General features: G+C 47.6%; 1 protein-coding gene across 3 annotated transcripts in view; it reads right to left on the reverse strand.

Annotated features, from left to right (window-relative positions):
• Positions 1-18,267, reverse strand: part of PIK3AP1 (phosphoinositide-3-kinase adaptor protein 1) — a 1,392,564-nt gene that overhangs the window by 137,002 nt on the left and 1,237,295 nt on the right. For all 3 annotated transcript variants that reach the window (XM_069240444.1, XM_069240442.1, XM_069240443.1), the window contains one exon: positions 10,082-10,152. In XM_069240444.1, coding sequence (XP_069096545.1) covers positions 10,082-10,152 — 71 coding nt within the window. The remainder of the gene's footprint in view (positions 1-10,081; positions 10,153-18,267) is intronic.

Consider the following 18,267-nt stretch of genomic DNA (forward strand, 5'->3'; position numbering starts at 1 on the left):
GAGATGGGCTTAGGTCCCATCAATGGTGGCAGCAATATAAATAGAATCAGAGATTCTCCTGACATGCAAAAAATCCCCAAAGGGATTGTAACTAAATATGAAGATGGTGATGACATCACCAAATGGTTCACAGCTTTTGAGAGGGCTTGTGCAACCAGAAAAGTAAACAGTTCACACTGGGGTGCTCTCCTTTGGGAAATGTTCACTGGAAAGTGTAGGGATAGACTCCTCACACTCTCTGGAAAAGATGCAGAATCCTATGACCTCATGAAGGCTACCCTGATTGAGGGCTTTGGATTCTCAACTGAGGAGTACAGGATTAGGTTCAGGGGGGCTCAAAAATCCTCGAGCCAGACCTGAGTTGATTTTGTTGACTTCTCAGTCAAAACACTGGATGGTTGGATTAATGGCAGTGGTGTAAATGATTATGATGGGCTGTACAATCTGTTTATGAAAGAACACCTGTTAAGTAATTGTTTCAGTGATAAACTGCATCAGCATCTGGTAGACCTAGGACCAATTTCTCCCCAAGAATTGGGAAAGAAGGCGGACCATTGGGTCAAGACTAGGGTGACCAAGACTTCCACAGCGGGTGACCAAAAGAAAGGGGTCACAAAGACTCCCCAGGGGAAGAGTGTTGAGACATCCAAGGGTAAAAATAAAGAGTCTTCAATAGGGCCCCAAAAACCTGCTCAGGAGGGAGGGTCCAAAGCCTCTTCACAATCCAATTTTGGGTACAAGGGTAAAAACTTTGATCCGAAAAAGGCCTGGTTTCGTAGCTGTAATCAGCAGGGACACCAAACTGGAGACAAGGCCTGTCCCAAGAAAGGTTACACTTCAAACTCTACTCCAGTTAGCACTGGAATAGCCAGTCTCCAGGTGGGATCAACAGTGTGCCCAGAGCAAATCAGAGTTCACACTGAAGCTACATTAGTCTCTGAGGGTGGGGTGGACTTAACCACACTGGCTGCCTGGCCCCCTAATATGCAAAAATACAGGCAGCAACTCTTAATTAATGGGATTAGTGTAGAAGGCCTGAGGGATACAGGTGCCAGTGTCACCATGGTGACAGAGAAACTGGTTTCCCCAGGACAATACCTGAATGGACACACTTATCCAGTCACCAACGCTGACAATCAGACTAAAGTACATCCCATGGCTATGGTAACTTTAGAATGGGGAGGGGTCAATGGCCAGAAACAGGTAGTGGTCTCCTCAAATATCCCAGTAGACTGTTTGCTTGGAAATGACCTGGAGTCCTCAGCATGGGCTGAGGTAGAACTCAAAACCCATGCAGCCATGCTGGGTATCCCTGAACTGGTGTGTGTCAAGACAAGGACACAGTGCAAGGCTCAGGGTGAAAAAGTGGTGTTGGAGCCTGGAAAAATGGCCCAACCCTCCAAAAGAAAAGGAAAGAAGACTGGGGAACCAGCTTCAACACAACAAAAGAAAGGGAACCTCTCTTCCCAGGAAGAAGTTCTGCCCTCTGAGGGAACTGAGCCCATGGAGTTGGAACCTTATCAGGTTGAACTCTTAGGCCCAGGGGGACCCACAAGGGAACAGTTGTGTAAGGGGCAAGAAACATGTCCCTCTCTTGAAGGCCTTAGGCAGCAAGCTGCTGAAGAGACCAAAGGAAAAATCACTGGAACACATAGGGGGTCATTCCGACCCCGGCGGTCAAGGACCGCCGGGGATGCGGGAGCACCGCCAACAGGCTGGCGGTGCCCCGCAGGGCATTCTGACCGCGGCGGTTTGGCCGCGGTCAGACAAGGAAAACCGGCGGTCTCCCGCCGGTTTTCCGCTGCCCGACCCCCTCACCGCCATCCTGTTCCTGGTGGCTCCGACCGCCAGGAACAGGATGGCGGTGAGGGGTGTCGTGGGGCCCCTGGGGGCCCCTGCAGTGCCCATGCCAATGGCATGGGCACTGCAGGGGCCCCCGTAAGAGGGCCCCACTTTGTATTTCAGTGTCTGCTTTGCAGACACTGAAATACGCGACGGGTGCCACTGCACCCGTCGCACATACCCACTCCGCGGCTCCATTCGGAGCCAGCATCCTCGTGGGGAGGGGTTTCCCGCTGGGCTGGCGGGCGGCCCTCTGGCGGTCGCCCGCCAGCCCAGCGGGAAAGCCAGAATGGCCTCCGCGGTCTTTCGACCGCGGAGCGGCCATTTGGCGGCTCCCTCCAGGCGGGCGGCTCCCGCCGCCCGCCGGGCTCAGAATGAGCCCCATAGAGTCTATTGAGAAGATGGACTCCTCCTCACTGAAGCAAGAGATCCCAAACCTGGTGCCACTAATAGAGTGGTAGTGCCTCAGGAGTTTAGGAAGTTCATTCTGACCTTAGCTCATGATATTCCACTTGCTGGGTATTTGGGACAAACCAAGACTTGGGAAAGGTTAGTTAACCATTTCTATTGGCCCAACATGTCCCAGAAGGTAAAGGAGTTTTGTGTCTCCTGTGCCACCTGTCAAGCCAGTGGTAAGACAGGTGGACACCCAAGGGCCCCCCTCATTTCACTTCCAGTGGTGGGGGTCCCCTTTGAAAGAGTGGGTGTGGACATAGTGGGTCCACTTGAACCTCCCACAGCCTCAGGGAACCAATACATACTAGTAGTAGTAGATCATGCTACTAGATACCCTGAAGCAATTCCCCTTAGGTCCACTACTGCCCCTGCAGTAGCTAAAGCACTCATTGGTATCTTTACCAGAGTGGGATTTCCTAAGGAGGTGGTGTCTGACAGGGGTACCAACTTCATGTCAGCATACCTGAAGCATATGTGGAATGAGTGTGGGGTGACTTACAAATTCACCACACCATACCATCCACAAACCAATGGTTTTGTAGAAAGATTTAACAAGCCATTGAAAGGCATGATCATGGGGCTCCCTGAAAAGCTCAAAAGGAGATGGGATGTCCTCTTGCCATGTCTGCTTTTTGCCTACAGAGAGGTGCCTCAGAAGGGAGTAGGGTTTTCCCCCTTTGAACTTCTGTTTGGCCATCCTCTCAGGGGACCACTAGCTCTTGTAAAAGAAGGCTGGGAGAGACCTCTTCATGAGCCTAAACAAGATATAGTGGACTATGTACTAGGCCTAAGTTCCAGGATGGCAGAGTACATGGAAAAGGCAAGCAAAAACCTTGAGGCCAGCCAACAACTCCAGAAGATGTGGTATGACCAAAAGGCTGCTATGGTTGAGTTTCAGCCAGGGCAGAAAGTCTGGGTTCTGGAGCCTGTGGCTCCCAGGGCACTTCAGGACAGATGAAGTGGCCCTTACCCAGTGCTAGAGAGAAAGAGTCAGGTCACCTACCTGGTAGACCTAGGCACTAGCAGGACCCCCAAAAGGGTGATCCATATGAACCACCTCAAACTCTTTTATGACAGGGCAGATGTGAATCTGTTGATGGTGACAGATGAGGACCAGGAAGCTGAGAGTGAACCTCTCCCTGATCTCTCCACAGACCCTAAAGATGGCTCAGTAGATGGAGTGATCTATTCAGACTGCCTCTCTGGCCAACAGCAATCTGACTGTAGGAAAGTCTTACAACAGTTTGCTGAGCTCTTTTCCCTAACCCCTGGTCTGACACACCTGTGTACCCATGATGTGGACACAGGAGACAGCATGCCTGTCAAAAACAACATTTTTTAGACAGTCTGACCAAGTTGAGGAAAGCATCAAAGTGGAAGTCCACAAGATGCTGGAATTGGGAGTCATTGAGCACTCTGACAGCCCCTGGGCTAGCCCAGTGGTCTTAGTCCCCAAACCTCACACCAAAGATGGTAAGAGAGAGATGAGATTTTGTGTGGACTACAGAGGACTTAATTCTGTCACCAAGACAGATGCCCATCCCATTCCAAGGGCAGATGAATTAATTGACAAACTAGGTGCTGCCAGATACTTAATTACCTTTGACTTGACAGCAGGGTACTGGCAAATCAAAATGGCACCAGGAGCAAAAGAAAAGACAGCATTTGCCACACCTGATGGGCATTATCAGTTTACTGTTATGCCCTTTGGCTTAAAGAATGCCCCTGCCACCTTACAAAGGTTGGTGAATCAAGTCCTTGCTGCCTTGGAGTCCTTTAGTGCAGCTTATCTTGACAATATTGCTGTCTTTAGCTCCAGCTGGCAGGATCACCTGGTCCACCTGAAGAAGGTTTTGAAGGCCCTGCAAGCAGCAGGCCTCTCTATCAAGGCATCCAAATGTCAGATAGGGCAGGGAACTGTGGTTTACTTGGGACACCTTGTAGGTGGAGGCCAAGTTCAGCCACTCCAACCCAAGATCCAGACTATTCTGGACTGGGTAGCTCCAAAAACCCAGACTCAAGTCAGGGCATTCCTTGGCTTGACTGGGTACTACAGGAGGTTTGTGAAGGGATATGGATCAATAGTGACACCCCTCACAGAACTTACCTCCAAGAAAATGCCTAAGAAGGTAAACTGGACTATAGAATGCTAACAGGCCTTTGACACCCTGAAACAAGCTATGTGCACAGCACCAGTTCTAAAAGCTCCATATTACTACAAGCAGTTCATTGTGCAGACTGATGCCTCTGAACATGGGATAGGGGCAGTTTTGTCCCAAACAAATGATGATGGCCTTGACCAGCCTGTTGCTTTCATTAGCAGGGGGTTACTCCCCAGGGAGCAGCATTGGAGTGCCATTGAGAGGGAGGCCTTTGCTGTGGTTTGGTCCCTGAAGAAGCTGAGACCATACCTCTTTGGTACTCACTTTGTAGTTCAAACTGACCACAGACCTCTCAGATGGCTAATGCAAATGAGAGGTGAAAATCCAAAACTGGTGAGGTGGTCCATCTCCCTACAGGGAATGGACTTTATAGTGGAACACAGACCTGGGAGTGCCCATGCCAATGCAGATGGCCTTTCCATGTTCTTCCACTTAGAAAATGAAGACTCTCTTGGGAAAGGTTAGTCTCATCCTCTTTCGTTTGGGGGGGGGGGGGGGTTGTGTAAGGAAATGGCTCCTTGGCATGGTTACCCCCTGACTTTTTGCCTTTGCTGATGCCAAGTTATGATTTGAAAGTGTGCTGAAGCCTGCTAACCATGCCCCAGCACCAGTGTTCTTTCCCTAAAACTGTACCTTTGTCTCCACAATTGGCATACCCTGACATCCAGGTAAGTCCCTTGTAACTGGTACCCCTGGTACTAAGGGCCCTGATGCCAGGGAAGGTCTCTAAGGGCTGCAGAAGGTCTTATGCCACCCTGGGGACCCCTCACTCAGCACAGACACACTGCTTGCCAGCTTGTGTGTGCTGGTGGGGAGAAAATGACTAAGTCGACATGGCACTCCCCTCAGAGTGCCATGCCAACCTCACACTGCCTATGGTATAGATAAGTCACCCCTCTAGCAGGCCTTACAGCCCTAAGGCAGGGTGCACTATACCATAGGTGAGAGCATAGGTGCATGAGCACTATGCCCCTACAGTGTCTAAGCAAAACCTTAGACATTGTAAGTGCAGGATAGCCATAAGAGTATATGGTCTGGGAGTCTGTCAAACACGAACTCCACAGCACCATAATGGCTACACTGAAAACTGGGAAGTTTGGTATCAAACTTCTGAGCACAATAAATGCACACTGATGCCAGTGTACATTTTATTGTGAAATACACCCAGAGGGCATCTAAGAGGTGCCCCCTAAAAACATACCCGACTTCCAGTGTGGGCTGACTAGTTTTGCCAGCCTGCCACAGACCAGACATGTTGCTGGCCACATGGGGAGAGTGCCTTTGTCACTCTGTGGCTAGTAACAAAGCCTGTACTGGGTGGAGGTGCTTCTCACCTCCCCCTGCAGGAACTGTAACACCTGGCGGTGAGCCTCAAAGGCTCACCCCCTTTGTTACAGCGCCACAGGGCATCCCAGCGAGTAGAGATGCCCACCCCCTCCGGCCACGGCCCCACTTTTGGCGGCAAGGCCGGAGGAGATAATGAGAAAAACAAGGAGGAGTCACTGGCCAGTCAGTACAACCCCTAAGGTGTCCTGAGCTGAGGTGACTCTGACTTTTAGAAATCCTCCATCTTGCAGATGGAGGATTCCCCCAATAGGATTAGGGATGTGCCCCCCTCCCCTCAGGAAGGAAGCACAAAGAGGGTGTAGCCACCCTCAGGGCTAGTAGCCATTGGCTACTAACCCCCCAGACCTAAACACACCCATAAATTGAGTATTTAGGGGCCCTAAGAACCAAGGAAGATAGATTCCTGCAACCTGAAGACGAAGAAGGACTGCTGACCTGAAGCCCTGCAGAGAAGACGGAGACACCAACTGCTTTGGCCCCAGCCCTACCAGCCAGTCTTCCCACTTCGAGAAAAACTGCAACAGCGACGCATCCCCCAGAGTCCAGCGACCTCTGAAGCCTCAGAGGACTACCCTGCATCTAAAAGGACCAAGAGCTCCAGAGGACAGCGGCTCTGTTCCACAAAGACTGAAACTTGCAACAAAGAAACAAATTTTAAAGGACTCCACGTTTCCCGCCAGAAGCGTGAGACTTTCCACTCTGCACCCGACGCCCCCGGCTCGACCTGCGGAGAAACAACACTACAGAGAGGACTCCCCGGCGACTGCGAGCCCGTGAGTAGCCAGAGTTGACCCCCCTGCGCCACCACAGCGATGCCTGCAGAGGGAATCCAGAGGCTCCCCCTGACCGCGACTGCCTGCGTCAAAGAACCCGACGCCTGGTAAAGACACTGCACCCGCAGCCCCAGGACCTGAAAGACCCGACCTCCAGTGCAGAAGCGACCCCCAGGTGGCCCTCTCCCTTGCCCAGGTGGTGGCTACCCCGAGGAGCACCCCGCTTGCCTGCATGCTTCGCTGAAGAGACCCCTGGGTCTCCCATTGAAACCAATTGGAAACCCGACGCCTGTTTGTACCCTGCACCCAGCCACCCCTGAGCCGCTGAGGGTGTACTTTTTGTGCTGACCTGTGTCCCCCCGGTGGCCTACAAAACCTCCCTGGTCTGCCCTCCGAAGTCACGGGTACTTACCTGCTGGCAGACTGGAACCGGGGCACCCCCTTCTCCATTGAAGCCTATGCGTTGTGGGCACCACTTTGACCTCTGCACCTGACCGGCCCTGAGCTGCTAGTGTGGTAACTTTGGGATTGCCCTGAACCCCCAACGGTGGGCTACCTTGGACCCAACTTTGAACCCTGTAGGTGTTTTACTTACCTGCAATAACTAACCAAAACTTACCTCCCCCAGGAACTGTTGAAAATTGCAGTGTCTTGTTTAAAAATAGCTTATTGCCATTTTTGCTAACACTGTACATGGTATTGTGTTGTTTCAAAGTTCCTAAGATACCTGAGTGAAATACCTTTCATTTAAAGTATTACTTGTAAATCTTGAACCTGTGGTTCTTAAAATAAACTAAGAAAATATATTTTTCTATATAAAAACCTATTGACCTGGAATTGTCTTTTGAGTGTGTGTTCCTCATTTATTGCCTGTGTGTGTACAACAAATGCTTAACACTACCCTCTGATAAGCCTACTGCTCGACCATACTACCACAAAATAGAGCATTAGAATTATCTCTTTTTGCCACTAACTTACCTCTAAGGGGAACCCTTGGACTCTGTGCATGCTATTTCTTACTTTGAAATAGTACATACAGAGCCAATTTCCTACAGCGTGTGTGTGTCACTTTCTTCCCCTCCCCCCGTGTGCTAGGCGGATGTACTCACCGTGGTCGTCTTTGCCGTCATTGGTGTTCTTAGTAAAGCAGAACGTTAATCAACTTTGGGAATATGTGCAGCTCGGGCTCAATGGCGTTGTGGTTCTTCCCTGAATCTCCACAGGTGACTCCTTTGACTTCTGAGCTCAGTTTCTGCCAGACTTTTGACGTCGTTGGTACCGCTCTGGAAAAGGTGGCAGTTTCCTGTATCTTAATACAGTGGGCGGAACGTTGTCTTCCGCCTGGCTGTAGGCGGTTACCGCCGTGGTGTCTGTTGATCCCGCCCTGGCGGTCGGTGTGTTAAAGTGGCTGTCTGTCTGAGCTGTTTCCGTCATGGTCATAATTTAGCAGTATTTACCGCCAGCCTGTTGGCGGTATTACCGCCACTTTATCACCAACGGCCAGGGTTGTAATGAGGGCCATAGTGTCCAGCAGGTCACTTGCACAGGTATCTTTGAAAAGTAGGTGCTTCGGTTTCTTTATAAAAATTTCAAAAGAGTGGTTGTGCTGTCTCTAGGGGAATTGTGTTTCAGATTTGTAAAGCACTTTAAAGCCCTTCGTGGATGATTTTGAAAGTGTTCTTTGATTTGTAAACTGGTGAAGAAGTTTTAATATTAGATGTTTTATATAAACATGACATGAGCGCATAGATATGTAATAATGTACAGAAAAATGACGTTTATTCACATGTAGATGCATGATAGCTGTTGTAAAGGCCTTTCTAACTAGGGTTGCAATATTGTTTTGTGACACATGAACATTTTATCTCTAAGCAAGCTGGAGTTCTAATTATCGAACACAATATTCTTTTTCATCCTTTCCCAGGTGATTTTTTTTTCTTTTCATTGTGATTATTATGAAGTGTTTTAATGAATAGTACATTCAAAGGCATCTGCAGTGTGTGGGCTAGTCCCTGTACCTTATCTAGTTGCAGGTAGTGCAAGTTTGAAGGACGCACTGAGAAGATTGTATTGTGAGAAACCTTAAGAACTTAACAAGTATGTAACTGTATCATTTCGCCTTAACGTCGTTGGACCATCTTCTTCAGAAGCGCGTGTATCCGTGTAAAATGTTAGACATTTTGTGTCTTTAGTTCAGTTGAAGGAAGAATAAAGAAGAGCAGATTAGAAGATATTAGAGTGCTCTTTGAGAGAGAGGCCTGCCTTTTCCTTTGTTCTTTTCTTTTGAGGCAACCCATGCACTTTTGTCCTCTCTTTCTTAAGATTTGATCTAATTTGATTGCCTATTAACTGAAGCATATGCATTCCTATTATAACTTGCTAATAACTTGAATTTCCCCTATGTAATCCTTCAACATTTATTAAACCTTCATGGTCTTTCTTGAGGTGCCTAATGTGATTCACATAGTATTGCAAGTACTGTTTTGTTGACCAGGCTTGGGGCTGTAGGGTAGTTGGGGGACTGGGGGCGGAATGCACCAAAATTGAGAACATTGGCCGTGACATTCCTCCTGCAGGAGAGTAACACCGCTCCCAGTCCTTTCGATAGTGCTTTATAGTCTCACAAATTTGTCAACCAGAAAAGCGCTAAGACCAGGATGGTTCCAAAATCTTTGATTTCACAGTCTGTAGAAAGCATCTAGCTCTGAAAATGTTCGTTTTTGAGCCAAGCATTTCATGGTGGCCAAGTGCAGGGCTACGTATTGATGGAGGCTATTTTATAACATTTGTTTTCCATATAGAAACAAAAAAAGAAGAAAAGACAACACACGATATATGCATGTCATATGCAATAGGCAAGAGCAAAAGGGAGATTCTCTGTTTTATTTCCATATACAGTAGAGGGTAAAGCTCTAGTCTTGTAGGCTATTGCCCATTCCTACCCTCTCAGGTTCTCATCCGTAGCCACTGCATGTCTAAATAGCTCTGTAGAGGCACCAAAGCGATCCATTACAGTCTTGCAATCAGATCCCCGGCTCCCAAATCCTTTGATGTTCTGGGGGCACCCACACGCTTTATAATCTACAACTACTGGACATTCCCATATTACATGTAGAAGCGTTTCATTCAAGTCTGCTCAGTGAGGGCAACCCGTGGGTGGGCACCCTACCCGGTAGAGGTCATTTTGACTACACTACGTGTATCAACAGGCAGCCCATTTAGGGTGATGATAGTTAGGGTTACTTGATCTTAGTGCCTTGACTATGAGACCTGTCTTGACGCAGTGTGTAAGACTGCTTTTTGTGGAGCGAGATGCAAGTTAGGAAAATCTGACCATAAGGTGTTTCTGTGATTCATTACTTCCTCTAACGCAATTTATGGTGACCTACTCATTAACTGTGTGTCAATCATGGGATTCAAATTGGGACGCCAGTATCAAACATCTTCTGGAGTGTTAATATTTATTTATAACATATAAATGATTATGAAGTAATACATCACCTCGCTGTCCGCTTCAACTCCGCTGCTGAAACTTAGTGTGCTTCGAGTACTTGATCTATCGCTTGTACTACCTGGTTGGTAAACAAAAGAGACATTAAAAACAAACCACTGGATGTATCTCCTAAGTTATGATGTTAATCAAATGTAGTGGAAGTACGACCGGTTCATAACTTATGTTTTAAGTTAGGTAATGATACTCAAGCAAAGTAAAAGAAAAAGAACCTTCGTTTTTGGTGAGCTATCATTAAACAAGGAATGAAAAGGATGCTCAGATTAGGCTCCTTTGCTGGTATAGCATACACCACTCCTGTGGAGCTGTTGCAGAATTTTGCAGACCAAGCGGGATGTATGATGTACCTACTAAGCAAACGTTTCTGATTTCTTAGGACGCACAAAGCAAGGGGTTTGTTTTCAAGACAAAAACACAAAGGACCCTGAGTGCAGGGAGTCTTTTCACTGCATGAATGGGTCATTGTGTGTTTCTTGTAGCTGGGACCGCCATTCAAGCCATTTAAGACATGGCTTAAATAGAGCAGAGCGAGTGCCACTGTGTCCTGGTGGGGTTACAGGCCTGAAGCTCAGCAGGTGTAAATCCGGTGCCTCCCTTGACTCTAAACAGAGCTTCTGAACCCGCATGTTTGGCAGGGAGCACTGCTGATCTGTAGCCGTGCTCCTACTCCGCCAAGCTGTGTGTAACCATGTAAGTCAGGATTGAAGCTGCACAGCTTTTAGTTTATGACATTATTCCGAACACTGATTTGCAATCTTTCGACTTGAAAAATGTGTATTTATGAGATATTTCTTCCCCCTTTTGAGGAAATAATGCTTATACTAACACCTAACGTTTTGTACCGGCCGTAGACTAGCGCCAAATTCAGTTCAGCTTAAACTTAGTTGGATAACGGTATAAACCTGTTCAAGCCAAGTGTGAAATTAGGTCCGACAAGAAAACACAGCAGGCAGAATGATCTCTAAAACACAAACACACTTTTTGCTGTGTCAATCAAGAAAATATTTGAAGACAAAGTGTATGCAAAGGCAAACGAAGAAAGCATCCGCACAACAAAGTCCTTGCGTTTAAAATTAAATTAACACCGACAATATATTACTGCACAAGATTTCCCTTCAAGTAATACAAAATATGGACAATGGCACATTGACACGGCCGTTTCAGCTATAATATGAGCTTCTCCAACCTTGAAAGCACCTCCAGCAACCTCACAGAAATCGGGAAAGCTGCGAGCTGTGCTCTACTCCGAACTCTCACGCGCCACCCTAATAAAAGGAGTTTCTCCGTCTTCTCAGTCCAGAAAAAAAAATCCCACGTCTATAAATGTACTACCATATACAATATAAAAGACCCTTGCTGATGGCATCTCTGGATTATTTTAGCATTATATACACCAGACCCCTGACGAAGCTCGCTCCTCGTGGGTGCAAAGAACACATTCTTACCACCAGCAAAGTCCACTAGGGCAAAGCATCCCTGGGTCAACTAAACCACATATGATCAACCAGCAGCCCTCTAAGCAGATGAAGGATTGAGGGGAAGCCCCTTCAGAAAACTGAACTCGCCACAGACCAGGGGCCATATCGTGAACATATTCTGCTCAGTGGCATGGCATTCGTGTCATGGGCCATAATGAACTGGGGAAATGGGTCCCTGGTAGTAAAAAAATCTATAATTGGGTGCAAGTGGGCCACCATGCCCCCCACACCACTGCACCTGCTGCACTTTTCATAGCTATCCCCTGGTCCTACGGCTGCCATCAGGCACAGAATGAAGCAGTGTTGCTGTTTTTCAAGAAACCACACTGTTTACATTGCATGTACTAAATCAGCAACTCTGGAAGATCCAGCATCAGCTGCTGCCAGCACAGCTCGGAAGCACAGAACAGTGGTCGCTTCTTTGTTCTTCTGAGCTGTGCTTCACTGTGGCTCATGCTCCAATTCACAATCACGAAGTAAGTACAGGTGATGTAAACAGCACAGCCTTGTGAAAAACAGGTGCACTTCTCCGTTCTGCTCCCGCATGCTGGTCCAGGACATCGTCACTACCCAACCTCGGCTGTTGTAAACGAGAATTGTGAGGGTATGCACCATTATATCCAATTGAACTTCTGGGGGCATATTTACAAAATAATGATGAAGCCTGCAACACATCTCGCAGCACCAAACTGCGCCATAAGGGAAGTGCAGGGATGAGTTCTATTTACAGCAATGCAATGCATCCCTGTTCTTCCTCAGCGATGGTGCACAATCGGCAGCCTAGCGCCAACGCAGGCACCCTTTCACTATGGCGCAAGGGTGCCTGCGCTGCAAGAATGATTGTTTATGTGCAGGAAGGCACACCGTCCTGTACATAAACAATCATTAATGGTGTTTTACTCCTTCTATGTGTGCTGCTGAATGCAGCACATATAGAAAAAGAAATAAACGAGACGAACTAAAGACATTTCTCCTTGTTGCACCACTTTTACGCCACCTCTGGGTTGGCATAGAAATCTGACATATTCCTAGCATTGTAAATCTGTGAATGCATCAGATTTCATGAGTGTTGCTTGGGAACACCCACAGCAACATCCATGAAACGTTATTACCACGCAGAGTTATGCATGAAATGGGGCCATATTTACAAGTCCATAAAAGCCAGGCAAGGTGGCTTAGTGTGGACTTGTAAATATGGACCAGCACACTGTGCCACCAGAGTGTCACAAAAAGTGATGCCCTGGTGGCAGTAGTGGCTTGTAAATGTGCCCCCTGTGTCTAACTTCTAATACATGAACTATGCAAGACACCAATCTGCAGGCTGAGGTGACCAAAAGGAACGAAGGAACGCTTTATCAAAAATCCTAAAACAATAAGTAAATAAGTAAGCAATTAGACAACCACGAACGTATTACAAAATGCAATACATAGTTTGTATATGCACAAACCTATATCAAGCCTGCTCCATCTACAGAGTCTTGAGTGATGACAGGAAGGCGGATTGGGAGCACACTGCCTCACATCCCAGCACAGTTCGCCCCTTTGCATCCTGGTAAATGCAGTTCACAATTGGCGCTTACTAGAAAATTATCTGTAGTTTTTCACCAAAGTTGGTGCAGACATTGCTGTATATCTCTAGACACGCGTTTCTGGGTTTAGCCCTTCATCAGTAGAGAGTAGAGAACAAAGAAAATTCATCTGGGGTGGCTGGAAATGCTGCCAAAATCCTCTCAGGTCAAGTACCACTCACAGGCACACAGGTGCATCTCCAAAGCTCGTCAGCTCACTGACCACTCAGCAATCCACAGTGTCACAAATATCCCTCAGATATCACACAACTCTCCCTACAGACATGGATCATCGCCAAGGACACAGGGCAATCAAATTGACCCAACAGAATGGAAGCAGAGTGATGCAAACCACACAAGACACAACTGTCAATGATGAGGCTATATTAATTCAAAATTATAAATGCACAATGTCACACACATAACTGGGCAAAAATGCATGGGAAGCACCATGAAGAACCCTTATGGGGCTGACTAAGTGAGGACACACACTATCTGAGAAGCAACATGAATAATGTGCATGGGCAGGCTGAAACGGAAGAAGACACTAGCCATAAACCCATGCTAAGAGTCCATGGGGAAGAGGTAATGACACCACTACACCCTATCCTATTGATCATTAAGCAATATTTGAAAGGCAAGTCTTTCACCTGCCTGACAGTCGTCATACTAATGACTAGCTTCGCATTACTGGATGCTGCCCACAACAGCAGCTCCCCACCAGTAACACAGACAATCTATACCAACGTTTCATTGGAACCTGAAAACTTCCCGCACCAACAGGGCAAGGGCCTCCTCAAGCAAGGAGGGAGCAAACACACAAGGACACATGCAAGCTGCTAAAACATCATAATAATTACAAACACTGAGAGAAACCTGCAGCCCAGAACAATGCAATGTACCCTGCAAATGGGACCCCAATGGACTGTGTAACTACCTGCTAGTTTGAGGTACTTCACTTCATTGCACGCTTCCAATAATTAAGTCAACAAAAGCTTGACACCTGTTACACTCCCCATAAAAACAAAGTGCTTGACGTACCAAATGTGCAACAGATTTCAGAGCCAGCAACGCCAATGACAAGTGAGGTAATCAAAATCAAAAACAGAAAAAATGTTAGCCGGTGGATACAAGCACTAATTTCAGAAAGCAAAAGCAGGTGCACACATCCCAACATCCCCACTCAGGGGATTTTCTAAGAGGGCCACAACCACCAACTGTGCCAAAGCAGAGGTGCACCAGAGCATATGAAGAGGCCACATGTTGTCAGGATTAACACACAGGATATCACCAAAGATGAATTGTGTATGCACACAGGAAGCACTGCAAAAGACACTAGCTTCAGTACAATGTCTACAAACCGACACCCAATTGTCTACATGAAGGGTCAAAGAAAGAGCCATGTGTCACGACTCACGTGCTGCTTACGCCTGGAATCCGCAGATCGAGTGGCGTGGGACTTGAGTGTTTCTGCTTTGGCCCAGAAAGGGGCGACTCTTTCTGGTAGCCACGGTGCTGTAGGCAATGGAAACGCCAAGAACAGACCGTGCCCTTCAGAAATAGCGCCAGAGGGAAAAAACCCCTAAAAAAGGGGAAAAAACCTCCAAACAGAAAGATTCCTGAAACAAGAACAAAAGAACAGGAATCAACAGAAACAAAATTCAGGTAACACAGAATTGACGAAATCCAGAACCGAAAGGCAAAGAATCAGGAGCGAAGACACTATCAGAACAGAAAGTGTTGCAGCGCAAGGAAAGGAAGAAAACACATCCCTTAAATACCAAAAAACAGGAAATTACCAACAGGAAGTAAAAAGACACCATCTTAGATAGGGAAAAGTACTTAGAACAGAATAGAGTAGGAACCATAGAGAATAGGGAACAAGGAATGCTGGGAAGAAAAAGGTAACATGGGAAGGGGGAAAAGACATAAAGGAAGGTACAACCAAAAGACCCAAGAAAAGAAGAAAAGAAAAAAGAACAGGTAAGAGGGGTCAGGAGGCACAAGAAACGCGGAGTACAAAAGCAGAGCGAGGCCCCATGCCAAATCTGGGGCCTCGTAAGGTGCATGAAAGGCTAGGGGCGCGCCGCGTCCTGTAGACGCGCTGTGCGGCCCGAGCCGAATGTTCGGCTCGCGCCGCACCACGCGGCCCGACACCATGTGTCAGGCAGGAATAAACCCAATTTCACCAAATATGAATTGATCATTCATACAAACATGACATGCTCACAACTGAAGCACCGCTACTATTTTGGCTAACTCCGGAAAACTCAGTCAAACTCTGTATGGTAGACAATCTGAAGTTGATTCTGTGACAAAGAACAACAGAGATAGAAGGTGATATAGCTCAACTAATAATACTGGCAGAAGAGACCCCAGTTAAGAATTGTCCAGTAAACAGGCAGACCTGGATGTCAGTGGCTGGAACTGTACTACAACTGTCCAATTAAATGACTGAATGAAGAGAACTGATGAATGTTTAAACACAAAACGGTATAGTAGCATAAGAGACACCAAGACTTCATCCCCTACTTAGAGGTGTAAGTCTGAGCCCTATTTGGACAACATAGTAATCCAGTTGGGTCATGTGAGAAAGCCATTCCTTTTGGGATAGTAAGCTTCACACACTATTTGTTTCATGCTTCATCCTCGGCAACCTCTCCCCAGCCTGGTAGCACCATACCACCAGGTTGGACTCAACCTCCTAGTGGGTTAAAAGGAAGGAGGAAATTCTATAAAGAGAGTAGACAAATGACAGGATCCAGAAAAACCACAAATACCTTAGGGTACCCAAGCCTGTCACATTTATTATTGGGACCACCTGTATGTCTGAAAACCTTACTGGGATGGTCAGTGAAAGTATTGACTCAAACCATCTCCTTAGGCCAACATGTTTCTGACCCTGTGGTTACCCTAACTGGTCTTGAGCATTCGTCAGGGCCAAGGATCCCTAATGGATTGGCCAATTTGCCAATAGCAAATTAACTCAGTGTAACCACTCACCCAGGTGAGTCCTACCTGGATCTATGTAACTTGCACCCTATAAATTAGGGGATATCAGCTCCCTTGTCTGGGAGGGGATGGTGTCCTCTGTAGTCACACATTTGTCTTATACCTCTAAGTATGGGATGAAGTCTTGGTGTCTTGTATGCTACTGTACTCTTTTGTGTTAAAGCATTTAGAATAAGGACGATGTACGGTAGCACTCTACTTCCCCCTCTCCAGACTGTGTGATTCTAGAGAACTGATGATAATAAGACTAAAAAGAAAGCACATTGGAGGATTTATCTGGCAGTCTAAGACCAACAAGTTGGGCACAGACACAGGCAACAAAACATGTTTATTGGTGCACCAAAGGAAGAGGAGCCCAAGAGCTTGGACAGGAAGCATGGGATGGACACATTCTAGCAGACAGCAATGTTCTTAACATATTAGGGGTCATTACGACCTCTGCGGTCTTCCGCGCCGCGTATTATGACCGCTGGCAGGCCGCCGTCCTTTTTCGTACGGAAAGCCACCAGTAGCCATACTGGCGGATGGAGGGAAAGTGGAGGTTGCTCAACCTCCACCGCCACGTCAACAGAACACCGCCCACTGAATCACGTCCCATGATTCGGTGTGGCGGTGTTCTGGTGACGGTGTTCTGGTGGTGGAGCTGCCCCCATGGATCCCGTCCCCTCCCGGAGGATCAATGGACAAGGTAAGTTGATCGTCCGTTAGGGAAGGGGGTGGAGGGGTGTTGTGTGTTGTGTGCGTGCATGGGGGTGTGCGTGTGAGAGTGTAGAGGGGGTGAGTGAGTGAGTGAGTGTATGTGTGCAGGGGGGTGCTGTGTGTATGGGAAATGTGTGCGGGTCGGACGGTGTGCATGTCTGTTTGTATGTGTGCGGGTATGTGTTGTCGGGGTGTATGTGTGCGTGTAGGGGTGTGTATATGTGCATGTTGGGGGTGCGTGCGTGTAGGGGTGTGTATATGTGCATGTTCGGGGTCAGGGTGGGGGGGTTGTGCCACCTTTGGGGGGTGGCAGGGGGGCGGGGGTGTTGGGGGAGGATTCGTGGTGGGTAGCGGGGGGTGGGGGACACCCCTATCAGTGCCAGGGGAGGAATTCCCTGGCACTGATAGTGCCTACCGCCATGGATCTCATGGCGGTTCCCAACCACCCGAGATCCATGGTGGTATGCAGGGTCCTGATACCGTCAACGGTCTAGTGACAACCGCCGGGCTGGAGACCGCAATCTCCAGCCCAGCGGTTCTCACTGCCATGGCGGTCAGAATGGTGAAGTGGCGGATGACCGCGGCGGTTCATAATTCAATTTTTTTTGCCGCCGGCCTGTTTGCGGTCTTACCGCCGCTTTACCACTGACCGCCAAGGTTGTAATGAGGGCCATTGTCTTCAGGAGTAGTTTTGCTGCTGTAGGTATGTGTTTTATTACAAACACTACAAAACTGATGGGGGAAGGGTGGGGCCAGCTCACAGAGATGTGCATAAAAGTCTTAACTTCCAGAGAACAAGTCCACATGAGTTTACAACCAAGGAAAAGCATCCCTGCTGTGGGATATACTTCTCAAGCTTCGCTAAGGTGCATACAAGTGGATAGTTCACCTTATGCATTTAGGGGTTTCATAGGATGAGGTAAGCTCTTAGCATTATGAAACTGTTGCATTTAATATGTTATTGTCTGCTTGGAGACTTGTCCCTATGCACCATGAGGGACAGAAGGACCACCACTTCTGACTACTTCGGAGCTGAGGAAGGACATGGTATATCCAAAGCCTATCCCACACATCGGGGCACTTTCCATGTCCTGTTCAGGCAGTGGACCACTGATGGCAGCCTCAGAATGTGTTACTGAGATACATGTCCACACCTGACCTGCATAAACCCTTTCCAATGAAGATATGGAGGCCATCAAAATATACCCCTGCTCCAGTGCCCTAAGTGTGTATGACTGCTAGTGGCCTGCATATTGTTCAACATGCTGGATGCTTAACATAATGTTCAACATCCAACGTATACCCAAAACCAGGTGGCTACCGTTAATAAGGATCTGTCCACCACATTTATACATATAATGGGACATATTTCTGTATTTAAAACTACCCCTTTAGGTACCTGTAGTCTAACAAACATGC

This window comes from Pleurodeles waltl, chromosome 6 (genome assembly GCF_031143425.1).
Source record: "Pleurodeles waltl isolate 20211129_DDA chromosome 6, aPleWal1.hap1.20221129, whole genome shotgun sequence".
Lineage (NCBI taxonomy): Eukaryota > Metazoa > Chordata > Amphibia > Caudata > Salamandridae > Pleurodeles > Pleurodeles waltl.